The 27,373-nt window shown below is 44.3% G+C and overlaps 1 protein-coding gene across 10 annotated transcripts in view; it reads left to right on the top strand.

The window, feature by feature from the left end:
* The window catches only part of TACC1 (transforming acidic coiled-coil containing protein 1), a 124,199-nt gene that overhangs the window by 40,409 nt on the left and 56,417 nt on the right, over positions 1–27,373 (top strand). For 4 of the 10 annotated variants that reach the window (XM_032144321.2, XM_032144316.2, XM_032144319.2 and 1 more), the window contains exon 2: positions 17,457–17,572. Coding sequence is in view for 9 of the 10 variants with exons in the window: in XM_032144316.2 (XP_032000207.1) it covers positions 17,457–17,572 (116 nt within the window). In the remaining variant the exon portion in view is untranslated. Of the gene's footprint in view, positions 1–15,871; positions 16,496–17,456; positions 17,573–27,373 lie in introns of those variants that run through there. The other 6 variants (XM_032144315.2, XM_032144313.2, XM_032144312.2 and 3 more) reach the window with 5 other exon arrangements.

Raw genomic sequence — 27,373 nt, forward strand, 5'->3', positions numbered from 1 at the left:
GATTTCGGTCCCGGCGCCACCCTCGGGTTTTCCCTCCCTTGCCCCCTCCGCCGCGCTCTCCCCCTTCGCACATTCGGAAACCCTCTTGGAAGCTGAATCATATTCTCTCCTTTTTTGGTCTTAGTTGAGCTCCCTTCCACTTTCATCACCAGAGGCTTGAGATCTGTGAAAGAATCAGTTCCTCGCAGGCTGCGGTCTGCGCAGCGCCTCCTTTGTATGTCACGCTCAGAGAGGAGCAGTGCCCTTGGAGTGCCCTGCTCTTGCTGAGAGCCGCACGATAGATGTCTTTGAATGACTGACTTTAATTAAAGTGTGGCGGGCTGGAGATAAAATGATTCTGAATATCTTATTTGGGGGCGGGGGGAAAGCCAGCTTCTTTCTTAAGGGAGAAAAAAAGGACTCCAGCACCAGGAGTCTCTTCGGTATCCCTGAGAGTCGGGGGAACTCTTTAAATGCGGCCCTTGATGGTGTTGTGGCGGGAGAGCGAATTCTGGGAATCTCTCAGCAGCTTTTTGCCAAACAGATGGACCAGGAACCGCGGAACCAGGCTGAGGAATGTTGCCTCACGATCTCACATATCCATTCCTGGCACCCACCAGCCCAGGGAATGCCTCTACCAGTTGTCAGCAAAAGGCTTACACAGCATCTTAAATAAAGGGGATTATTGAACCAAGAGGCCAGGGACTGATGGAAATGCCCACCTTGCTGGCTCATTGAAAAAATTTGGCGAGGTTGTCAGGAGACATGAGTTAGATGGGCTTGGGTCTTGTGCCCTTTGCTAAACTGAGTGCTGTATTGGGAAAGAGACGGGGAGAGAAGTCAGGCCTGAGTCACTTGCCCAACCCTGGAGTTGGAGTGGGGGATGGAGCCAGGATCTCCAAACCACATGTCCCTAGAGTTTCAGGGAAAATACGGATTGTGGATTGAAGATGGGGGGTGATGTGAGGCAGACAAGGACAGAAAATCCCTCTTCCAGCTGTGATCTGGCTGTGAATTTGGTGCTCGTGACACCATACACTCCTGAGGTTTGTTAAGGAGTTTCAGGATACTGTGGACAAAAGGGAATAGCAAATGATGTTCAGTCCATAAGTACCATTTGGAGGAGGAAATAATTGAACTTGCTGCTGATCAAAAAGCTTTTTGTCTCCAGTTCGGATGTTGGAGACAGGTTTCTGTGTAAGAGAGTGAGGGTGTACAACATGACTGAGAAAGAAAACAATGAGTTAAGGCACTTAAGTGCTCATGGGTGTCACCTGGAGGCCTTCTTACAACACAGATGGTCAGGCCCACCCCAAGTTTCTCATGCAGTAGAGGTGGACCTCAAGAATTTGCATTTCTATTTTATTTTATTTATTTACTTTATTTATTTTTGAGACAGGGCCTTGCTCTGTTGCATGCGCTGTAGTACAGTGGTGCAATCATAGATCACTGCAGCCTCCAACTCCTGGGCTCAAGTGATCCTCCCAACTTGGCCTCCCTCCCAAGTAGCAAGGACTACAATCACACGCCACCATGCCCGGCTATATAATTTGCACTTCTAAAGTGTTCCCAGGTGATGCTGATGTTGCCGGCCCAGGGACCACACATTCAGTACTGCTGTTAAGGCAAAAGACTTAAACACTCCATATATGAAAGAAAGAAAAAGAGAGAGAGAGGAAGGAAGGAAGGCAAGCAGGCAATCCTTCAATAAATCCATTAAAACACATTCAAACTTCAGAAATAAACGTGTTCAAATAAGACCAGCAATCATTGGTGGTGGCTTATCATTTCACCCATTTGACAGTTTTAAAAGATTGACTGAACTCAGTATTGATTAAGGTTTAGGGGAAAGGCTGTCTCATACACTGTGTTTACAAATGTGAATGAGTACAGCCTTTCCAGAGGGCAGTTTGGCTATATGTATCAAAATATAAAGTGTGTTTGTTTTGACACTACAATCCCACTTCTAGAATTTTACTCTAAGAAATGATAAGTGTGTGAAAAGAAATTTAAGTGTGTGAAAAGATGCATATGCATGGGGTTGCTCATCATGGTTTCATTTATAATGAGGAACAGCAAACCCATTAAATATCCCTCCATGGGGAGCAAGTCAGGCAAATTCTGTACAGACACACAAAGGCATGTTACGCAGTGAAGAGAAAGAGGCACGTGTGGGTTCTGCAGAGAGGCAGATCCCAATGAGGGGTCAGGACGGGTCTTGGCTGCACATCCTGGTTTTCTCTTCCTCCATGGGGAGCAGAACTTTATGAAGAAAACAAGCGGCATAATGAATAAGTAGTGACCTCTAGCAAAAGATAGTATGTATAGTTAAATCAGTAAATATTAATTTGTTGATTTAAATGCTAATGTTGATAAATATTCATATATATTGTGTTGATTTAAATATTACTATTCATTGATAATATAAACAATAAATTGATATTCGTTAACATTAAATATTAATAAATTTTATGTATTAATATAAGTAAATACTAATAAAACAAATATTTAAACATACATCAAATACCCACCTCTATTGATTAAGGTTTGTATTAAGGTTTATAATATTAAGATTTAATAATTAAGGTTTATTGTTGTATTAATACTTAACCTGAATAAGTACTCACCTCCAGCAAAAGACAAAACATATACTTAATAAATATTAGGCTGGGCGAGGTGGCTCACGCCTGTAATCCTAGCACTTTGGGAGGCCGAGGCGGGTGGATCACAAGGTCAGGAGTTTGAGACCAGCCTGACCAACATGGTGAAACCCCATTTTGTATTAAATATACAAAAATTAGCCTGGCGTGGTGGCGGGCACCTGTAATTCTAGCTACTCAGGAAGCTGAGGCAGGAGAATTGCTTGAAATTGGAAGGTGGAGTTGTGGCGAGCCGAGATTGTGCCACTGCACTGTAGCCTGAGCGAAAGAGTGGAACTCTGTCTCAAAAAAAAATTCATTATTTTAAATATTAACATAAATATTAATATACATATCAAATAAATTAAAATATTAATATAATATAAAATATTTTATATTTAAATATTAATATTTATATTAAATAAATACTAATATAATATAAATATTAATATTTACACTGGTAAATATTAATAAAAGCAATAAATATTTAAACATACATATTGTCTTTTGCTAGAAGTACTTATTCACTATTTGTGTAAAAGTATCTATCTGTCTATCTGTGTATCTATCTATCTGTTGTTCCATTTGTCCAAATAAGTACATGCTTGTGTATATGTAAGAGAGATTTGCAATCTTTATTCAGTCATCAAATATTAAGCAGAAGAAACAAGATAGGTAAGGTACTTTGTGTTCATGGAGCTTATGTCTAGTAGGGAAAGACAGATTATAAGTATTAACAGACAAATATAAATATTTCAATTCCAGATGTAAAAAGTACTTTGAAAAAGATGGAAAGAGGACATATTGCTCACCAACATTTTAACAGTGGCTATTTATGAAAGACAATACTATGGGCAGGTTTTTCTTTCTTCTTTGAACTGCCTATGTTGTCAAAAATTCACTTTTTCAGAGACAAGGATGCTTAACATGGTCTTCTAGGCTGTCATGCCTTGTGCCTCTCCCGCTTCACCAGCCTAAGCCCCTCTCCTCCCTCCAGCAGCTGCTCTTCAGCCACGCTTACTTGAAACTGGAGGCTGCTTCTGTCCTTAGTGTCTTGATGAAGGAAGGCTGTTACCCTGTACTTCACCCAGGCAGCTTCTGCCTATCCCTGAGGCTCCAGTCTGTCATTTCTTCAGAGCAACCTCCCTTGACATCTCCACTGATGCCATCCACCAGCCATTCTCAGAGCCCCCTGCAATTCTTATATTTCATACATGACAATTACATATTTATTTGTTGGCTTACTAAGTTCACTCATATGCAAGTTCTATGAGGGCAGGAACTAGGTCTCTTTTGTTCAACACAGTGTTCAGCAGAGGCTGACAAAGCTTGGTCATTTGTCAAATTTGTGGAATGAATGAATGAATGAATGAATGAATGAACATATGTATTATTTTCCCTTAAACACTAAAGGTATTTAAAAATACATTTTTTATTATTGTTTTGAGACAGAGTCTCACTCTATAGCCCAGGCTGAAGTGCAGTGGTAGCATCACAGCTCACTGCAACCTTGAATTCCTGGGCTCAAATGATCCTCCCATCTCGGCCTCCCAAATAGCTAGGACTACAGGTGTGCATTGCCACACCAGGCTAATTTTTTTTTGTTTTTGTTTTTGAAGGGATGGGGTCTCACTATGTTGCCTAGGCTATAAAAATATTTTTAAAGGCCAGCCATGGTGGCTCACGCCTGTAATCCCAGCACTTTGGGAGACCAAGGCGAGTGGATCACGAGGTCAGGAGTTCGAGACCAGCCTGTCCAACATGGTGAAACCCCCTCTCTACTAAAAATACAAAAATTAGCCGGGCATGGTGGCACATGCCTGTAATCCCAGCTACTCGGGAGGCTGAGGCAGGAGAATCGCTTGAATCCCAGAGGCAGAGGTTGCAGTGAGCCAAGATCGCACCACTGCACTCCAGCCTGGGCAACACGGCAAGACTCTGTCTCAAAAAAAAAAAAAAAAAAACAAAAAAAAAAAAAAAACCAAAAACTTTTAAAACAAAGTACAATATTATTTGTATGTATTTGCTTTATAAAATAATTTACATTGCCTTTTAAAATCAGGTGAATTTTGGGGAGAAGTCATATCTCTATTATACATACCAAGTGGGCGTATCTTTTGGGGCTGGGGGTAAACTCCAGAATTCATACCTTCCTTGCAAGGGTTACGAATCCTAGTTGTGCAAACTTCGGTGCCTGAGTAAACCTTCCAAAAAGAAGAATATTGGACCCAGTGATCTTTGGCAAAGGTCTTTTCCAGCTAAAAATTCCTGTGGTTCTATGAGATCTGAGATGGATGCTTAGGTTAGGAGTCAGTGATTATCTTAGTCTGTTAAGGCTGCTATAAGGATACCATTGCCTGGGTGGTTTATAAACCAGTCATTTATTTTTGGAAGTTCTGGAGGATGGAGGTCCCCACGATTAAGGGACCAGCAGATTCCACAGCTGGTGAGGGCTGACCTCCTGGGTGTCTTCTCCCTGTGTCCTCATTTGGCAGAAGAAGGGAGAGGGAGCTGTCTGGGGTCTCTTTTATAAGGGTGCTGACCCCAGGAAGAACCCTCATGACCTAATCACCTCCCAAAGGCCCCACTTCTTAATATTCTCACATTGGAGATCAGGTTTTAACCTTCGAATTTTGGGGGGATATAAACATTCAGTCTGTAGCAGTGATTTATCATTTGTTCAGAAAATAATGTAAAACAAATATATTCTGCTCAGTGTCTATGCCTTGGCCAAAGGAAACAGAAAACACATATGATATTCCTATATCATACATGATGAGGTACAGGGAAGACTGGTAAGGATAACCTTGCTTTTGCTTGTCATCGTTCTATAAAATAATACAACAAAATAACTTGACTAATTGAGCCTGTAAGAAAACAATTTCTAAAAATATTTTGTGTGTGTGCTAGAAATCGTCACTAGCACCAGTTAGTGTTCATGCCAAAGAACAATGATTAATTCACTTATAGGATTTGGGTCAGTTATTATTTATTATTATTATTTATCCTTAGAATTGGGCAAATATTGGAGTTATACAATCATATTATTTCAAGGAAATCTCCCCAAAGAAGATAATAACCTTCATCAATATGTAAATACATTCTACTTGGCCTTTGTGGAATCTAAATATTGACTCTCCCCTTCTTCAACGTTTTTGTCCACATTGGTCATCTTTAAAAATGCAACTGCCTAATTTCTAGAAAGTCAGCATCACAGCTCAAGTCATTAAGGCAGAAGGAAGGGTAGTCTCAGTCCTGTTTTTAGGATAATTAGGACATCATCCACAGGGCAGGCTTGAGTCTTTTGGTTCGGGAATTTTCTGCCCTGAGAAAAGACATCATTGAGATACAGGTAGAGTGTTCCTTATCCAAAATGCTTAGGACCAGAAGTGTTTCAGATTTCAGATTTTGGAATATTTGCATATACATAATGAGATAGCTTGGGGATAGGACCCAAGTCTAAACATGAGATTCATTATGTTTCATATACACCTTCTACACATAGCCTGAAGGTAATTTTAAACAGCAGTTGTAATAATTTTGTGCATGAAACAAAGTTTTGACTGTGTTTTGACTGTGACTGGCCACATGAAGTTAGGTGTGGAATTTTCCACTGTGGTGTCATGTTGACAAGCAAAATGTTTTGGATTTTGAAGCATTTCGGATTTTAGATTGTTGGATTAGGGATGCTCAACCTGTGTAAATTTATCATTTTTAAAAATGTATCAATCTTTGAAGGGACTTTAATGTAATCCTGTTCAGAAGAATAGAATGAAATTTAAGGCAGGTTCTTCTCATACCTTCATCTAAGGAAGCTTAGGTGCTGAAATACCCCAGAGGAGGTTGTAATGTGAGGGCGGAGATGAGGCTGCCATTACAAAGGGACCCAGTGACACAGTCCTGTAAAGAAGATAGACTTTTAGGCTGGGCACGGTGGCTCACGCCTGTAATTCCAGCACTTTGGGAGGCTGAGGCAGGCGGATCACCTGAAGTCAGGAGTTCGAGACCAGCCTGGCCAACATGGTGACACCCCGTCTCTACTAAAAATACAAAAATCAGCTGGGTGTGGTGGCATGAGCCTGTAATTCCAGCTATTCTAGAGGCTGAGACAGGAGAATTGCTTGAACCCAGGAGGTGGAGGTTGCAGTGAGCCGAGATTGCACCACTGCACTCCAGCCTGGGCAACAGAGTGAGACTCCATCTCAAAAAAAAAAAAAAAAAAAAGAAGATAGACTTTTCCCCCTCATGGAACAGTCCTCAGGCAGCAATTAGTCTAGGGCCAGAGGCTGCTCTGCTCCCCAGTCAGCCTGGCGCGGGTTCTGTCTGTTCTGTGGCTCTATCCCGTCCAGAGTGTGGTCCTCACACAGCAGAAGTTGTGACATGCAGTTCACAATTTCTTCGGCCAGGAGAGGCTGGACATGCAGTTTTCTTTTTAAAGACATTGGCCCAGGGGCGAGGCACAATGGCTCATGCCTATAATCCCACTGCTTCTGGAGGCCAAGGGGTGAGAATCGCTTGAGTCCAGGAATTTGAGACCAGCCTGGGCAACACAGCAAGACCCTGTTTCTACAAAAAAAAAAAAAAGCAACATTAGCTAGACGTGGTGGTGTGCACCTGGAGTTCCAGCTACTCAAGAGGCTGTGATGGGAGGATTGCTAGAGCCCAGGAGCTCAAGGCTACAGTGAGATATGATTACACTACTGCATTTCAGCCTGGACAATAGAGCAAGACTGTCTCTAAAAGAGAAAAAAAGACACTGCCCCAAATTTGCATTTACCCCTTGCACTCACATCCCATGGGTGAGAACTGAGTCACAGGCCACACCTCGGTGTAGAGAAGGAAACGTGGCCTCTTGCTGTGTGACCATGTGCTCAGCAAAAATTCAGAGGGTTCTTTTACCAGAAGAAATAAGGAAATTATGGATATAGGATGTGGGGTGAGGGAATTAGGCTCTACCACAGTGATCTTGTGGAAATTCAAAAGATAGAGGTGCATAGACACACAATGTTAAAGAAGCATTATAGTTTTTCTTTTTTATCTTTGTGTGTGTGCATGTGTGTAGAGATGGGATCTCACTGTGTGGTCCAGGCTGGTCTCAAACTCCTGGGCTCAAGCGATCCTCCTGCCTTCGACTCCCAAAGTGTTGGGATTACAATCATGAGCCACCACACCTGGCCTTTTGCTTTTTTATCTTAATAATTAAAATTGTGTGTGTGTGTGTGTGTGTGTGTGTTTACAATGGGCATGGAAGGAACAGAGCCATGAGTTATGTTTCACAATCTGTGTAGGAGATATCTTTTGACAGTTTTATCCAGTTTCCAACAGTTAAATATTTTTGTTTCCTCTAAGAAGATAGAGGTTAGTGTGACCCCCTCACTCCATAAATGGACATTTCACTTACTGAGTTGAGGCCAGCTGAACTACTCCTGAGCCACAGGCATCAGTCTCTCCCTCTCCTCTTCCCCACATACAGTCAAGCCCCACTCCAGGAATAATGTTTTATTTTGTTCTCTTTTGTTCTCTGGGCAGAGCTGAATTTACTATGAAGCTGAGGAAGCCTAAGCTTCAGGCCCCTCCCTTGCATGGGCCCCTTCATACTAGTGTGGCCCTAGCACTGTGTTTATGGGGTCCTTTAGCATTTTTCTTAAAGAGTGCTTGCCCAGTTTTTAAGCTTCCTGCTTCACAAAATCAGGCCTTGGCAACCTGTTTCATGCCTCCTTTCTTTGCTGAGCCTCGCTACTTTTTCCCAGATGGGGAGAGGCTCCTGGGTGTCATTTCCCTCATCAACATAGTTTCTTGGAAGAAACCACCCTAAAAGGAAGTATAGCGAAAGAGCGTCCCAAAGAAAGAGATGTTAAAATTAATCCTTTTGCACCTCCCACATAAAGTATGCCATTTATGCTCTGGCCCAATTTTGTGTGCCTTTGAGGATTCTCATTTGTATCAGTAGGGGTCTTGGGTTTTTTTTCTTTTCTTTTCTTTTGAGACAAGGTCTCGCTCTGTCACCCAATCTGGAGTGCAATGCCACAATCATGGCTTACTTCAGCCTTGACCTTCTGGGCTCGAGCGATCCTCCTGGGCTCGAGATTAGCTGGGACTACAGGCAAACACCACCACGCCTGGCTACTTTTTAATTTTTTTGTATAGATGGGGTTTTGCTATGTTGCTCAGGCTGGTCTCAAAGTCCTGGGCTCAAGTTATCCTCCTGCCTCAGCCTCCAAAAGTGCTGGGATTATAGGAAGATGCCACTATGCCTGGCTGAAACGCTCTTTTTTTATGGTACTTTGGCTCAACTGGCAAATGCCTTCTTGAAATGAGCATTTCACACTTTGGTCACCACACAGTCACTTAGATGAAACCCACAGGCTGCCCAATAACATGGGCTCCCACTGGGCATTTGGGGAAGGGCACACCCTGCCTGGAGTGGTGGGCACTGCTAGGCCTGCTCTCTGCCCTTTTCCACCCTCTAGGTGTCTTCAAAGCTGGCTGTTTCCTACACTAACTTCTGGCAGTTCTGGATTTTCCATATAAGGGCTTCTTTGGCCTGTACTTCCTTATACTGAAGAATTTTATATCAGTTCCCTTTCAGATTTGAAAATCAATCTTTAGTCAACCTAAAACATTATTCCTGGAGTGGGGCTTGACTGTATGTGGGGAAGAGGAGAGGGAGAGACTGATGCAAATATGTACACACACATACTTTTTGCATACAATTTCAGGGAGGCCGGGACCTTCTGAAACCCTTCCTTGCTAAGCCTCTGCTGTAGAGGATGAAAATGCAGCCAACTTAACTTATTAACAACAACAAAAAGGCCATAACAATACTTTCCTCGTGAGATTGTAGGAGTAAGTGGGGGAGATTAAAGGAGACGATTCATGTAAAGTGTGGTGTCTAACACGTAGTAAGCAGTTATAATTGTTCACTTTTCTTTTGGGGCTTAAATGGTCTTACCGGTTTTCACGAGTTCCTTAGGTAATAACAATACTAACAGCCTTTGTTTTTCCATGGCCTGTTGTTTGCCTTTTAACTTGAAGGCACACAGTCAGAAGCTTCATTTTTTTTTAATGTAACCAAATCTATCTTTATTTTGTGTCTGATTTCATTAATTACTTCTAAGTTGGATCCTCATCCTTCCTACAGAGCTCTGACAGATTCTGTTGCTTGTAGACTGTTTTCTCCCAATGGTTCGATTTTTATTATTTAGCCATCTAATCCATCTGGAATTTATCCTGATATATGCTCTGAGGTAAGGGTTTAACTTGATCTTTTTTCCCATTGCCAGCCAACTATGCTCCAATCATAAATCTTCCTTCTCCTTACATATTGTAACATCTTCTTTATTTTTTTGTTGTCTGTTCTTTTTTTTTTTTTTTTTTTTTTTGAGGTAGAGTCTCGCTCTGTTGCCCAGGCTGGAGTGCAGTGGCACAATCTTGGCTCACTGCAACCTCCGCCTCCCAGGTTCAAACCATCTTTTTTGGTATGCAATAAATTCCTGTATCTTGTAAGATCTTTTCCTGGGTTTTCTGTTCTGTTTTACAGAACAAAGATCTGGCTATTTTTACATAAATGTGTCTCAATATCTTGTAGGACTAGTCTATTCTTCACTCTTGTTGGTCTTTTTCTTTTTTTTTTTCAAAATCTAAAATATGTTCACCAGTTTATTTTTCCAGATAAACTTTTAAACATTATTGACGAATTCTAAGAAAAATCCCCTAGGAATTTTGATTGAAATCAAATTAGCCCTATAATTTAACTGGGTAGTATTGCCATCTTAGCAATAGTGTTTTACCAACTTGGAGTTTCAGGACCGAAATACAGTAATCAAAATTTTACTCTAAAGAGATAAAAGCTGGAGTTTACAGGATGCTGCATATCATGTCACAGAGTTGGCTGCTTATTTTCCCATCTTTTTATCTCCTAGAAATACAGGAAGATTATTGGTCACAAACACATGAGTTACTGTAATGAAATCCCCCCAAACCCCTAGACTAAGGAATTAAGGTGGAGTGGGTGTCACAGTTATTTTCAAAAGCTTTTTGTGATTTTATTCTTTTCTTCTGGGTGGACCTTTTCTCCCCACATCCTCCTAGCAGTGAATCTGCTTTTGCCTTTCACTGCCCCTTCCAACCACCATCCCAATCTGTTACCTTGTAACTTCTTAGTGGCAAGAAGACATATGGTCTCCTGAAGACTCACAATATATTTATGAGGATAGTGAGTAGAATATTTTATATTAGGATGATCTCAAAACATCTGGGCTATATGATTAATGTTCTTCTAATCCATTAGGATGCATTGTTTAGGACATTTATTTTATTTTGGAGGTGGGGAAGAGAAGAAGGAATAAAATGGCTGTAGGAGAAGAAATATTCTTCTTTTTTTTTTGAGGCAGAGACTTGTTCTGTCCCCCAGGCTGGAGTGCAGTGGTGCAATCTCAGCTCACTGCAACCTCTGCCTCCTGGGTTCAAGTGATTCTCTTGTGTCAGCCTTCTGAGTAGCCAGGACGACAGGTGCGTGCCACACGCCTGGCTAATTTTTGTATCTTTAGTAGAGATGGGGTTTCGCCATGTTGGCCAGGCTGGTCTCGAACTCCTGACCTCAGGTGATCCACCCCCCTCGGCCTCCCAAAGTGTTGGGATTACAGATGTGAGCCACTGCGCCTGGCCAGGAATATTATTCTACTTAAATGTCCTGAATTCCTTCAGCCTCTTTAATTCAAGTCTTAAATTCCACCCTCCCCACAAACAGGTAAGTGTAGTAAAGCAGATATCTCAAATTTGAAGTAATGTCCTTTACTAGAATCTTAAATTTATAAACAACATAGAGGAAGTTTCAGATGGTTCTCTTGTCTGAGCTCTAGGTATAAAACTCTCAGACTTGGACTTGGACTTCGACAGCCCTCGTTTTTAATGCCTAATCTGCTCGAAAGGAAGAAGGAAACAAAATGTGCTAAATCAGTAAGAGTAATCCTCGAAGATGATATTCCTGTTTAACAGGCTCTGTAAATACAATAGTGTTGTTTAGCAGGAAAGACCAAACATATCTATTGGAATAGAAGATATTTCTAAATCTAAAGATAGTTCACTGCTTTAAGTGGAGCTTTGTGTTTGTTTTTGGTTTGCTTGTTTTCAACTTTGGATTTGTGGTAGTTGGCAGGAAGAATTAGGGATAATGTTGGGGTTATTTTTCTTCACTTAGAATAAACAGACTGACCTAACTCTGTTTATATCTTTCGCACTCAACAACCGCTTCTTTAATATGTTTACATCACAGAGTAGAGAACTAAAGTGAACTTTCTTATAAAGTCAATAAACATATAGTCACGAATATTTGATGGGAATGAGAGAATGGCATACTTTCTGGGGAAAGCAAACTTTTCTTTTGTGATACAAGAGGAAAACAGATCAATGGGTGGACATGACAAGAATTGTTCACCAGAGCAAAGTCTGGGCAAGGGTCTTTGAGCAGATCCCAGGTGGGGGGCTCAGCCAAGTCTTTAATAAATGCAGTTTGGATCTTTGTTAATCTTCCTGGAACCCTGAAAGAGTATTTTCTTTTCTTTTTTGAGATGGAGTCTCACTCTGTTGCCCAGGCTGAAGTACAGTGGCATGATCTCGGCTCACCGCAACCTCTGCCTCCCCGGTTCAAGTGATTCTCCTGCCTCAGCCTCCCGAGTAGCTGGAATTACAGGCGCCCACCACCACACTTCGCTATTTTTACATTTTTAGTAGAGATGGGGTGTCACCATGTTGGCCAGGCTGGTCTTGAACTCCTGACCTCAAGTGATCCGCCTGCCTTGGCCTCCCAAAGTGTGGGATTGCGGGCATGAGCCACCATGCCCAGCCTGAAAGAGTATTAACTATGAACATACCCTGACGCCTCTCTTTTAAAAAATTAGGAGCTTCTCTTTATAATTTTCTGTATAAATGCATTGTACACATTCCTGATTTCGGTGTTTGGGTAGTGGAGGGAAGATTGTAATTCTATAGATGATTGTAGTCTACAGGTAAAGGATAATTAGGTAAACATCTGATCTTGCAAGGTTAAGACTGTCATGTTAACATATTTGAATGCGGTCAGATGCTGTTATTGGCAATGTTGTCTTGATTAGACATCATCATGCCCTTGCCTGGTTACACTGAGGTAGGGCAGAAAAGTAGATAGGGTGGCCACAGCCTCCTGTTGGCAATGGCACGTCTTCACTGACAGGGCTAGAGTGTTCCTAGTTGTGACTTTGCAACCTGTACCAGGTAAGAAGGAAGCCAGGACTAGGAGCAGCAGACTGAGAGGAGTGGTCCAGCTGATGGACTCATATTCATTACTGCTCACACTAAGTTCAAGAACTTGCAGAGGAGTGATTTTCAGAAACCTTAGGCATTTATTTGCTCGTCCGGTGTCAAGAAGTTGCTGCAGGCCGGGTGCGGTGGCTCACACCTATAATCCCAGCACTTAGGAAGGTCAAAGTGGGCGGATCACCTGAGGTTAGGAGTTCAAGACCAGCCTGGCCAACATGATGAAACCCCATCTCTACTAAAAAATAAAAAAATTAGCTGGGCGTGGTGGCAGGAACCTGTAATCCCAGCTACTTGGGAGGCTGAGGCAGGGAGAATTGCTTGAACCCAGGAGGCAGAGGTTAGAGTCAGCTGAGATTGCACCACTGTGCTCCAGCTTGGGCGACAGAGTGAGACTCCATCTCAAAAAAACAAAAAGTAAATTGCTGCATAGGTGAGGCTTAATCTTACTGGGGCTGTCACTTGGTCCTGGGTTCTGTTATTTTCTGGCCCAGAAACTAGATTTCCCCAGGGGGAGTCGGGCTTTAGGAATTTATGTCACCTTAGCCAAACTCACAAGGACTATTTGTAAACTAGAATGTTTGTTTTTTCTTACATATGTATTGAACACCTACTGAGTGTGTGGTTCTGTCCTAATTTCTGGAGGAAGTCCCAAAGCGGGGTAAAGTCCCTTTAGAAGCTTGTGGGACAGATATGTAAATAAATACGTTATATATAGCGTGCTAAGTGTAGAATGGCCTTACATCCCGGTCTTCTGGAGACAGTCCTGGTTTATGCCTATAGTCCCTGTGTAACTATTAAGAATGCTGTCTTTCACTTTCAGATCTAAGGCCACAGGAAGTGTTCTTTATGGATGTTCGGGGTATAGAAATGATAGAAAGGAAGGACAATCAGCCTGCTTCCCCCTGTAGACACTTGAGCTAAGTGCTGAAAGACGTTCGGGCAGCCGAAGCCTGGGAACTTGGGGTGGGCTGGGGTGGGGGAGATGTGTTCCAGGAATGTGCAAAGCTCCCTCTGCAGGCAAAGGGAGACTCTTCCCGAAGGAGTAAGCAGTTGGTTCAAGCTAGGCACTGTTTCCCAAATTTACCCTGTGATAACAGTTCCCCAGGACACTTAGTGAACACACAGATTTCCAGACTCTGCTGGCAATTTGGATTTTTTTTTTAAGAAGGCTGGCGGATGATTCTTGGGCATATTAAAGATTGACAACGAGTTCTCTACTCACTGTGGCTAGGAATACAAAAGGATGGGCATAGAGGGGAATGGGAACCGCAAGATTAGAGCATGAGTCACTGATCAGCCAGGCAGGGGTGACCTCAGGCAAGACAGCCTTCAGAGGTAAAACCAGGTGGGAGTTATTTACAGTAGATCATGAAAGATGGGGAGTGCGGGAACTATGTCAGTCACCACAGGGATGCAAAGGAATGAAAAGATGAGAGAACTATTCAGGAGGAAGAACAGGTCCTAGTGTATGCTAGTTACTGATTTTCTGGGGTAATATTATTTCCCAGCAACAGAACCCTGGGTCAAATCCAGGAGCCTGGGGGACCGTAGAACCTGAAGTTTTACTGGGTGAGCATAAACCTAAAACTACAACAGTTGGATAAGTGGTGTAACATATTTCACATGGACCTCCTGCCTAGTTCACTGCTTTATAGTCGCTAGAACACTCATGACAGTTTATTTCTGGGAAGAAGCCAGGATGAATTCGAAAGCATCCTGACACCCCACCCCTTTCTTTTCTCTAGACTTCAGGCTATCTCCTGCCCTTCGGTTTTGGTAAAACTACCCTGCCAGGCCTTATCTTGTATTTTGCTCCTGTTTTTGTTATCAAATGTGTAAAACAGTCACGATGAATATACATGCCAACTGCTTTCAGAGGCAATGGTTGGTCTTTTGCAAGTTTCAACGTGCACATTTTGGAGCTGCTGTCTCTGTGGGAACCTGCAGGCACCTCACGGATGCACCACAACTCAGAAATTACAGTACCACCTGGAACACCTTATCCAGGCAAGGAGATCATTAAGCCTGGTGTTTGAGGCAATCGATTCACTTGGAAGAAGGTGCATTGGTGGTTTTGAGAGGAACAGTCCCTACATGAAATCCCTCCACGGGAAATGGAGAACATCAGCTATTTCCCATTGTCTTCAAACCTAAAGATGTCACCAGGCCTCTCGGCTTGTTACTGAAGCAGCGAAAAGAAGTTAGAAATCAAAGACTTACAAGTTATGGAAAGAAAATCTCAAAAAGGAGAATGGGGTCAGGCGCGGTGTCAGGCCTGTAATCCTAGCACTTTGGGAGGCAGAGGCGGGAGGAGCGCTTGTGGCCAAGAGTTCAAGACCAGCCTGGGCAACATATCAAGACGCCTGTCTGTATTTTAAATAAATAAATATGGAGAATGGGAAACCCATCAGGCTGTAATCTCACAGGGAATTTAGCACCCTTTACCTAAGACAAGACCTGGGCACTTGGGAAGCCTCCCCGAGTGCGGTTTGGGGAGGCGGAGGGCATCTTAAATTCCAGTCCTCGGTCACTTTTGCGGCTTTGCCGAGGGATTTTCAAATCCCAGGAATGCCAGGGATGGAGATGAACAGGCTGAAATCCCCCACGCTGCCAGGGTTAGGGAGGGGAAAACAACAGTCCACAGCGGCCGCAAAGTTTTGTATTTTTTTTTTTTTTTTTGCTAACAAGGGGCTTGTGTGCAGTCCAATATCACCATCGCCGTGAAGTCACAGTGGCAAGATGAAAAAGTTTAAAAAATTTTAAAAAGGAATAAGGAAAGAGGAAGAGGGCGGCGTACCCCGGCTCAGAAAACGGTCCTCCTCTGCTCCGGACGCCGGCGGAGCTGTAGGGGGGTGACCGGGTCTCCCGGCGCAGCCGGGAAGCCCCGGCCCTCAGTCGGGGCGCGACCAGCGTGACGCCGCGGCGGGGGGATCCGGCGGGCGCGCGGCCGACTTCAAAGCCCCGGCGCCGCCCTCGCCCCCGCGCGCGCGCGCTAGTAGTACGGTCCGAGGGGGCGGCTTCTGGGGCGCGGCTCCCGCGGCAGCTGATGCGCGCCCCGCCGGCCGGGAGGCGGGAGTCAGCGAGTCCGGAGCGGGAGCAGCAGAGGTCTAGCCGCTGGGCGCCGCGGACCGGGGGCCTGAGGAGGCCACAGGACGGGCGTCTTCCCGGCGAGTGGAGCCCGGCGCGGGGCCCGCTGCGACCGCACCGTGTGGGGAGGAGGCCGAGGAGGACGCGGCGCCGGCCGCCGGCGGGAGGAAGCACTCCACCAGGGCCCCCGACGGCGCTCGTTTAACCACATCCGCGCCTCCGCTGGAAACGCTTGCTGGCGCCTGTCACCGGTTCCCTCCATTTTGAAAGGGAAAAAGGCTCTCCCCACCCATTCCCCTGCCCCTAGGAGCTGGAGCCGGAGGAGCTGCGCTCATGGCGTTCAGCCCGTGGCAGATCCTGTCCCCCGTGCAGTGGGCGAAATGGACGTGGTCTGCGGTACGCGGCGGGGCTGCCGGCGAGGACGAGGCCGGCGGGCCCGAGGGCGACCCCGAGGAGGAGGACTCGCAAGCCGAGACCAAATCCTTGAGTTTCAGGCAAGTACACGGCGTGCCCGCTGAGATGCAGACGCGCTTGCCTCCATCCATCTGCGGCTCCCTCTGTGTGCGTGTGTGTGGTCGCCACCCGCGAAACCGTCCTCACGGCCGTGCCGCGTCCCCGCCCGGAGTCGGGTCCCCGTGTGCGTCCGAAAGTTCAGGATCTTCTGTCCTCCCGTGGGTTTTCTGGCCCCCGTTTCGCTAGGAGCGTTCCGAACCCAACCCAGAATCTGCAGTCTCTCCGCATCCCCGCTGGCCTCGGTCACTTTCTCTAAGCTTCGACCCCCAGCCCCCGCCCCTCCACACGGGAGCAACGTCACTGATCTCACCCAGTGCAGCTTAGAGCCCCCCCCGTGGGGAAGAAGTCGCTCCCTGGCCCTTCCCGGGGCCCTACCGTGTACCCAAAACGCAGCCGCGGTGAAGAAGGTCGTGTGATGACAGGCCCCCGGCAGCTGCTGGGAAATGGTGGTCTCTGCCGGGCTGTCATCCGCGTGATTGCGGAAGGCAGGTGACAGCATTCTTAGCCTCGGGCCCAGGGAGTTCCAGCAGGTAGAGGCCTACCGAGCAAAGAGGAATGCCTAGCATCGGCCTAACTCGGGGGTGGGACCAGTATTAATTGTTAAAGCCTCTGGGAAAGGGCTCCTGTGACAAAAGGAGTCTGTTGGAAAAGCGCATTTTTCAGGTGTCTGAGGGAAGGATGACCTCGAAAATAAATGGTGCTGGAGAAAAGCTCCAGGGAATGGAGGAGCTTTCAGAGAGACAGGATGCCAGCCTGAGAAACCCAAGGAGGGCACTGCTCAGAGACCGCAGTTGCCTCCCGCAGGTCAGACCCTGCTGAGGACCGGTTGGTTGTGAAGTTAGACAAACGTGCTGGACTTTCGGCTTTTGTGAATATGTAGATTTCAAAGGGTGTCGGAAATACCGTTGAAAGTGGTAATTCCTCATTTTTCCTCCTTGGCAGCTCGGATTCTGAAGGTAATTTTGAGACCCCTGAAGCTGAAACCCCGATCCGATCACCTTTCAAGGAGTCCTGTGATCCATCACTCGGATTGGCAGGACCTGGGGCCAAAAGCCAAGGTAAAGAAAAACTTGCATTTTTCCTGCCTGTTTTGTTTTAAAAGTTTTGAAAAATATCAATGAAGGAAGGCAAAAAGTGTAAATTTAGGACCATTTAAGAGGGTTTGACCAAGAAAGAGCTGTTTGAAACCTCCTGGCTTATATATTTTTAGGGGTGTGGTGATCGAGGCTTTCTCCTCTGAGAAGAGTTTGTGCATTTGCAGTATAAGATTATCATTATCAAACATTCCTATTAGGCCTTTCTCCTCAGCCCCTAAAAAAATGTATAGTAATGAAGTAGGAAGATCATGTTTATATTTGACTGCACAAATTCCTCAGGCTAAATTGCTTTCTACTGGGGTGTGGCTGGAGACAAAAATTACAGGTAAGACTTGAGTTAATTTTTGATAGGGAGGGTTCTTAAGAGGCTTTTTCAGAATCACTCACCTCGCCCACTTCCATGCAGGGATGTGGTGAGAACCCTTCAGTTTACTTAGGAAAACTTGGCACATGGATACCCTCCCAGCCCCTCAGAGCCCAGCCCTTCATCTACAGGAGCTCCCGCTGTCTCACTTAATTAGTAGAAACCTTTTTTGTCACACAGCCAGTTCAGAATAAAATTTCACCTGTCCCAACAGAATTCATATGCTTATTCACTAAGTAGAGTGCACTGTGATTCAGCAGTGAAGTCCTACTCTCTCGAGCTAACATTGTGGAGGGAGAACCTGTGATGGGTTAAGCAAAATATCTATGTCAGCTTGTGTGAAGCACTGTGGAGAAAAATAAAGCAGGGGAAGAGAGAATAGGGAATATGGGGTGGAGATAGGGAAGGCTGAAGGGGAGTTAGTGGGGGCATTCATGATTAGGTGACTTGAACAGAGACCTACCTGAAGGCAGATTGAGGGAGCAGGCCTTGGAGGTTCCTGAGGTAGGAACCCTTCCAGCAGAAGGAGTGTCATCTGCAAAGGTCTGACAGCACCAGCCTGCTGCAGGTGAGGCCCTAAGGTGGAGGGTTCATGGTACAGTTTGAGGACCAGCCAGGAGGTCAGTGTGTACTGACTACTCAGAGAGCAGAAGGAGCTGAAGTCAGCGTGGTCAGAGGAGGTCCAGATGCTGCTGCAGTGAGGATTTGGTTTTCTTTCTGAGTAAGGTGGAAAGCCACTGGAGGGCATATGCATTTCCAAGGGCTGCCATAACAGAGTAACTTAGCGGCTTACAACAACAGAAATTATTCTCTCACAGTCCTGGGTAATTGAAATCAGAACCAGAAGTCTGAAGTCAAGGTATTGGCAGGGCCTTGCTCTTCTGAAGGCTCCAGGAAGTCTGTTCTCGCCTCTACTAGCCTCTGCTGGGTGTCTGCAATCCTTTGTGTTCTTTGGCTTGTGGCAGCAGAACTCCAGTCTCTGCCTCAACACATGGCCATCTTCTCCCTATGTATCTGTCTTACCGTGCCCTTCCTGTGAGGACACCAGTCGTTGAAGTTAGGGCCCACCCTAATCCAGTTTGACCTCATCTTAACTTGGTAACATCTTCAGAGATATTATTTCTAGATAAGGTCACATTCTTAGGTACTAGGAGTTGGGACTTTAACATACCATTTTGAGAGACATAATTCAGCCCACAACAGAGGGCTTTGAACAGAGGGATTGTGCTTCGGCTTCTTTTGTAAAAGGCTCCCTGGGCTGCTGTGTGGAGAAGGGACTCTAGGATAGAAGTCCTTTTTATGTGGTTTCTCTGTTCCAGTATCTGACACTGTCACCCTGAAGTGGCAGCGCCAGCTTTCAGTTATCTAGCTACCTAAATTTTGCACTGATTGTGACTTTCTCCTCTCCCTAATTAAAGTATTTTTATTGCTTAGTAACTTCTTCATAGGTTGCCTAGGGAAGTCAAGCTACTCTGGTAATAGACTGCATGATGGAGCTGGAATTATTGGTAAAATGACATCAGCAAAAAGCTGATTTGGTTTTGTTTTAAATTGATAGCTCCATGCCGTGCTTACCCAGCTGAGAATTCAGCAATACCCTCAACTTGCCCTAGGCTGCATTTTGCCATTGTTCTAGGCAGGGACAACATGGGAATAGGCAAGCTTATATACTGGAGAATTTGTGTGCGACGCATAGCTGTGTAGCACTCTCAGTGATGAAGATAACACTTGTTCCTCATAGCTTCCCTTTTCTTCTGTAAAGACTGGCAGATCAGAAGGGAGATTTTGAAGCTTGAAAGAACTATTTGGTGGCCTTTCCATCAAATTTAAATAAAGCTCATAAGACACATGTTACGGAGCTGTTTGAAAGCCTTTTTGAATTGCCGTCAGCTTGGGCGGCCCTTCCTCATCGTTTTGTCAGCTGCTAGACTGATTCATCCTGCCAGATTCTTTGCCAATTGAATAGAGGCCTGGATGACCTAGGCCCCCAAAACCACAGAGACCCAATTGTTTGGTCCTTCCTGTACCAGTGACTCTCACATTCTTTTTCATTCTCTCTAAAAGGAAAACTTTTAAATGTTTATGGATCGTGAAAGCTCTGTGGGGTAGTTCATGAATGCAGACTGTAATTGTAGGGGTGGAGGAGTGTCCAGTCCAGGAAACAACCCTGCATATTATGAAGGCTTTCAGTTTAGGGTCTTTAAACAATAGGATGATTGCTCATCAACCTGGTCGTACCCTGACTTCCAGCGTCCTTGTGTGCAACATCCGGAGCTAGTCCAGAGTACTGCTGATGGCCTTGTCACACATACACAGCAAATGTGCAAAGACAGCCAGAGCACAGGTCTGACTGGAGGGGATTTCAGTGGGCAGAAAGCCCTTCAGAGTTATTTCATATTGAAGTTTAATTTCTGGGACTGGATAAGTTCCCTTTCTCCCAAAATTATTGATTGTTTTGTTCCTGGTAAAGATAGTCTTTCATACTTTTGTGGTTCCAAGACATGGTTGGACAGCAGTTATAAATTATATAAGACTAAATCATTCTGGAGGAATGATTTATGAGGAGTTAGTCAGGAGTTGGAGTTGAAATATGTAAAGATTCTGGCTTCCTGATACATAATGGCCGTCAAACGTGTGGGCTACATTTACCATGCCCATGACTCCTGTGCTGACTTCGTATAATTCTTTGAACTCAGGGAAATATCTAAGACTATTTTGAAATGACTTTTCTTATACTGGAACTGCTTTAGGAACTTGCAGTATCTAAACTCTATAATGACTCTTCCTAAGAGTTGTATGCCAGGAGTTAAGTGGTGGATAAGGTTGTAGATTTTTTTTGAAGCCACATATAGAAGCAGGTTTTAGGCTTACTGGTAAAATAAAACTCTAGCTAAAGAGATTTCCTGGAAATAACCAGACTGGTAGCTGTAAAGCTTGGGCTGGTCTGTATTTGCTATCTGTCTGTTTTCTCCCACTAAAGGTGTTTAATGCTGCTGCTGTTGTGGTGGTCTTTCTCTTTGCTGGGAAATATATTGGTGAAGAAACATCTCCTAGGTATGGACTTTTGAGGAGGTACAATCTCAAGTTCATCCTCTGTTTTGTTTTGTTTTGAGACAGGATCTCTGTCTAGACTGGAATGCAGTAGTATGATCATAGCTCACTGCAGCCTCCAACTCTTGGGCTCAGATGATCCTCCTGCCTCAGCCCCTGAGTAGCTGGGACTATAGGCACACACTACCATGCCTGGCTAATTTTTGTTTTGTTTTGTTTTGTTTTGTTTTTTGAGATGGAGTCTCGCTCTGTCGCCGAGGCTGGAGTGCAGTGGTGCGATCTCGGCTCACTGCAAGCTCCATCTCCTGGGTTCACGCCATTCTTCTGCCTCAGCCTCCCAAGTAGCTAGGACCACAGGTGCCCGCCACTACGCCTGGCTAATTTTTTGTATTTTTAGTAGAGACGGGGTTTCACTGTGTTAGCCAGGATGGTCTCGATCTCCTGACCTCGTGATCCTCCTGCCTCGGCCTCCCAAAGTGCTGGGATTACAGGGGTGAGCCACCGCGCCTGGCCAATTTTTTTATTTTTTGTAGAGATAGGGTCTTGCTATGTTGCCTAGGCTGATCTCGAAGTCCTGGCCTAAAGGGATTCTCCTGCCTCACCCTCCCAAAGTCCTGGGATTACAGGCGTGAGCTACCATGTCTGGCTTTTGTGTTTGCATGTGTGTGTTTATGGAGGACTTAGGGGTTGTGGCTTTGTGTAGCTGTTTTAGTCACAAAAACTGCAGTGGGTGCCCTCTGCCCCTTGAGTTTCTCCTTCACCAACATAGACCCCCTTCCCCAAACACACATACCTTTATCTACAGATTGTTACCTCTCTCTGAGAAAGAGAATCTTAGTGTAGAAGCTCTCACATCACCCTTGGAACAACTTGTTAAACCTCTCCAGTTTGATGTGTTAATTAAATGCCTAGGTATTTCAAAGACAAACTGTAGTTCTCTGGAATTTTCCCCAGAATAGAAGGAAAGAGATAAATGGGATCTGTGCACAGATATTTACTGCCTCAGGCCTGTGAGGGAATGCCAAGTTGTTTGTTGACACAGTTTTGGTAGTCTCGATCAGAATCAGCAAACTGTGACTCATAGACCAAGCCCTGCCTGTCCCGATTTTTTTGCATGGCCCTGAACAGAAGAGTGAGTTTTACATTTTTTGATGGTTTAATGGTGATGTATGAAAATAATGTGAAATCCAAATTTCAGGGCCCATCAGAGTTCACACGATTATGTGAATTTACTAAAAACCATTGCATCATATATTTTGAAGGGTGGACTGTATGGTTTGTGAATTATATCTCAATAAAGTAGTTCTTAAAAAAACAAAACAAAATTTCAGGGCCCATCAAGTTTATATATATATATATGTAATATATATTTTGGTAGATATGGGATCTTGCTATGTTGCCCAGGCTGGTATTGAGCTCCAGGGCTCAAGTAAGTGATCCTCCCACCTCAGCCTCCCAAAATGCTGGGATTTCAGATTTGAACCACCACTGTCATCCCCATAAATAAAGTTATTGGAATACAGCCATACTCATTCATTCATGTATTGTCTATGGCTGCTTTTGCTCTACAATAGCTGGGTTGAGTACTTGGAACAGAGACCAAATGTCTGGCAAAAGTCTAACGTATTTACTATCCTGTACAGAAAAAAATGTCAACCTATATCTATACTTATTACAATTTCAGTAAAAATACAGAGTTTAAGTAACTTGGGATAATGGCTTTAAGAATGAAAAGGTAGCAAGGTTATACCTGCTGAACAAATGAACTGTGGGCGTGAGGTGCCATTAGTCTAGGCCTGCATGTTCAGGGAAGGCCCAGGGGAGAGCCTGATGTGGCCTGGCTATTTGTCATCTTTGCAAAGGGGAAGTGATGTAATTGGTCTGCAATGAACTTGATTTTCAATTGACTCAAAGATCTAAGGAGGAATAAAAATTATTTAAAAAGGAAATTAGGGAAGAATGGGGAGAATATTGGAATCATTTAATAGAAGTACAAACACATAGACTTTTAACTTTTGCCCATTAAATTTTTTTTAACATTTTATTTTCTTAAATTAAAAAAAAAATAGTGATCGGGTTTCACTATGTTGCCCAGGCTGGTCTCAAACTCCTGGGGTCAAGTGATCCTCCCACCTTGGCCTCCCAAAGTGTTGGGGTTACAGGCATGAGCCAGCCTCACCCAAGCCATTAAATGTCTTTAATGTAACTTCGGGTGTATGAGAATTTGTAAGTTGACTGTGCAGATCTCTTAAAAGGTTGATATGGTGTATTTTTAGAATGTTTTAGACTCTGCGTGTGTGTGTGTGTGTGTGTGTGTGTGTTTCTGTGTGTGTGTGCACTATAGAAAACAGAATGGAAACCTTGTTAAAATCAAGGTTTGATTTTTTTATTCTAAAGCTTTGGGTTATATGTTTAATCAGATACTATGTGAAAAATTTTCATTAGGTACATATTGAAGTGTTCCATTCAAGTCTACAAGTATATCCTCCTAGGGATTTAGTTTAACATCCTTTCCCTGCTCCAACAAGGGAATGCTTTATTAGAGTTTCCTAGAAATAATGGGACTAATTAGGACCTTTCATATTACCTAGTCCAGCAGTCCAACCCATGTGGCTCCTTCAACAGCATCGCAGGCTAATGCTTTTAATTTAATTTTAAATTTTTAATGTTTTGCTGTGATTGCCTCTTCCACAGTTTGATTTTTTTGTACTATATAATTCCATTTTAAGGTATTTAAAGCTTGAGAATCTTAGCAACATGATATAGCTACTTTGTTTTTTTCATGTATGTTTAGCTCTGAAGTTGGAGATTCCAACCAGCTAATAAATGAGATCAGAGTCATGTGTTTTTTTGTTGTTGTTGTTGCTCTATCACAATGTAAATGTGCCCCTAGGAAGCACCTCTGCTTCTATATGGTGCCTTACCCAAGGGGAATGTCTTCCTGGGGAAAAAAGTGTGGTTTTTCCAGCAGAAACTTGCGAGAGTGCACAACCACAGAGGAGCAACAGTGTCTGAATAAAAAATGCCAGGGCAGGGAAGCAAAGTCTACTTGCAGAAAGGAAAGATTTTAGTAACTGTCAAATCACAATTTTTTTTTTAAGATGAGTGATAAAATCAAGACCTTGCACTCCCCCATTTTGGGCTTACCCAAGCATCGAATAAAGCAGTAGAACTTACTTTGGTACTTGTGGGTGGCAGAGACACTTTCTACCTGTGTATGTGTTGTGGGAGCCGGCAATCCTTCTAAAATTATATTGCTGCCATGTAATGTCCCACCTGCAAAATGGATGTGGCCTAAAGCCATTTAAACATTTAAATGAAAGAGCAGTTGCAGTGTCTTTTTCAGGTTACCAGTTATACTGCCCAGAGGAAATCTTGGAGGGTATAAACCATTTTGTCCCACTCTCCTAAATCCAGAGTAGCGATAGGAGATCATGGTTTATCCACCTAAAACAACCCTCTCAGTGGAGATTTCATAAACAAGGTTGCTAAATTGCCTGGTGACTATTAAATCTGGGCTTAGAAAGGCTTTGCTGCTTGTGAGTTCAAGATCTCACCCTCACCTTTGCATGTACATGACCTAATTTTATGAGTTCAAACAAACATGATTAGATCCCCAGGGTTTAGCTTGATGATGGCCAGACTCACAAGGGAATAATAATAATGGCATGGAGTATTTTATTAATTCACAAATGAAAAATGTATCTTGACAGTTCTGTTTGGCAGATGCAGGTACTCTCTTAGCCAGTCGAGGACCCTCTGTCTTATATCATTGCTGGAAATATGACAATAAATGATTGATCTCCAGCTTTCCCATTACAATATTCCCACCTAGAAGATCACCAGTTATCTGTTTCAGCTGTATTTATTTATTAGCTGTGCTGGGAACAAGTAATCTTTGTTTGCAGCATCTTATTTGATTTTTATGGCCATGATTCTGCGAGATAGGACACAAGTGATTTCCATTTCACAGATTGGGAAATTGAGGCCAGAGCCTTTACTGCTAGTAGTGGACCTGGGTTTTGAATTCAGCTTTTAAGATTGCAGATCCAGAGCTCTTTGGAACATACTATACAGCTTTTCTCTCCGGGAAATTTGTGAATCCCTCTCTCTTGTTCATTATCTGAAGAGAAGACATATCAGAGGAAATAAAGGGTCTTAAAATGTTGCCAGAGCAGGGTATGTGATGGGGGAAAGCATCGTCTTAAGTATCCTGTCAAGTGATAGTAGTTTAAAAAATCAGGAAATGCATCTTCCACATGTGTGAACTTGGCACATATTATTCTGAAGTATGAAATGTATTTTAGGAAGTTGAAACATCAGAAGTTTGGAAGCTTGCAGCATGATTTAGATATAAAATAGTCAAGCAAAAATCATCACTGGATAAGCAGTGTAGTGGGATGGAAAACATTTTGCTTCCTCAATGCCTAGCTTCAGCTTATCAGTGAAAAATAAAGAAGGAGTGGAAAAATTCAGTACTAGCCTTTGCATTCCATCTCCATGGTTGAGAAGAGGCAGGTGTGTGTAGGTGTGTGCAGCTGCCTGGGGCTCTGCACACCTGTTTTATGGTAGCTAGAGGAGTTTTTAAGAGGCCTTTGTTGGTGATCTCTGGCTGCATAACAAATTACTCCAAAACCGAAAACGATGAACATCTCACATAGTCTTTGTAGTTGGGAAATTTGGGAGCTGGGTGGTGTGGCTCAGGTCACTTTTGAGAATGCTGTCAAGATGTCGGCTGGGACTGCGGTTGTTTAAAGACTTGACTGAGGCTCAGGAATCCTCTCCTAAGGCGGCTTACTCATTTGCCTGGGCTGTGAGTGCTGGCTGTTGGTAGGAGGCTGCAGTCCTCACCATGTGGACCACTGCTGGGTTGCTTGAGTATCCTCACAACATGGCAGCTGGCTGCCCCAGAGTGAGTGATCCAAGAGCAAGCAAGATAGAAGCTGCCGAGTCTTCTGTGACTTAGCCTCAAAAGTCACACTTATTTCCACAGTATCCTTTTGGTTACACAGGTCAGTTCAAGGGCATGTGTACCAGGAGGTGAGACTTATGGGGGCCGTTCTTGGAGGCTGGCTACCACAAGGCCCTTTTCCACCTTTTTTTTTTTTTTTGAGATGGAGCCTTGCTCTGTGGCCCAGGCTGGAGTGCAGTGGCACGATCTCCGCTCACTGCAAGCTCCACCTCCCAGGTTCAGGCCATTCTCCTGGCTCAGCCTCCCGAGTAGCTGGGACTACAGGCGCCTGCAACCACGCCCGGCTAATTTTTTGTATTTTTAGTAGAGATGGGGTTTCACCGTGTTAGCCAGGACGATCTCGATCTCCTGACCTCGTGATCTGCCCGCCTGGTCCTCCCAAAGTGCTGGGATTACAGGTGTGAGCCACCACGCCCGGCCGGCCCTTTTCCACTTTTTAAAAAACTTGCATGAAAGGATATACAAGGGTATACATTCTTAGATAGCAAAGCTTTTCCCGTTGCTTTCTTCCTTTGGCGTCTCTTCACTATGCCCTTCCCAACCCCACTCCTTCCTGCTGCCCTCTTTCTTAAACAGGAGCAGAACTGGCTGAAGAAATTATATAGCCGTCTATTGGCTTGTGGTCCTACCATGGATGTGTCTCATGCACCCAGCATGCTGGCTGAGATTGCTCTGTCTGGAGGCCCCTCTCTTGCTGAACATTCCTCCCTCCTCTTCTTTATCCAGCATCAGCTTCTCAGCCCCGTGTGGGCGGTTGCTACTTTGTGAGAGAGGCAGTTGGTATTTTGAATTTTCCAGTAATTATTTCTGAAGAGATGCACATTATGGTTGTTTGGCAGCAACAGATTGAAGTTACACAATCCCAGATCTCTGCACAGGAGCCCCATCTGTTAGCACGTGCTCTTTCCCCCCTTGTTCTTCCTGCCAGAATAGCTTGGGGATGGGGGAGAAGTTTTGTGGGGAGGGCCTTCTATGATTTCTGTCTGTGGAAGGGGATTTCTACTCTGTCTAAAATATAACCTCAGACAAATCCAGATGGTTCCAGAACCCATGGGCATCTCATGAGTGAGAAGAGAAGACACATTCATTGCTAGATTGGCTTCTCTGGAGGAGGCTTTGGCTTCCTGGTGGGTGGACACTTCCTGATAAGCAAATCCCATCCTCTTACCTTATAATCTTGGCCTTCAGAGATACAGTTTGGGTCTCTTTTTATTTTTCTTCTTTTTTTTTTTTTAGAGACAAGGTCTTGCTGTGTTGCCCAGGCTGGAGTGTGGTGGTACAATCATAGCTCACTGCAGCCTCAACTCCCAGGCTTAAGGGATCCTCCTGACTCAGCCTCCCGAGTAGCTGGGACTACAGGCATGTACCACTACAC

The sequence above is a fragment of the Hylobates moloch genome, unplaced genomic scaffold, assembly GCF_009828535.3.
Source record: "Hylobates moloch isolate HMO894 unplaced genomic scaffold, HMol_V3 SCAFFOLD_22, whole genome shotgun sequence".
Taxonomy (NCBI): Eukaryota; Metazoa; Chordata; class Mammalia; order Primates; family Hylobatidae; genus Hylobates; species Hylobates moloch.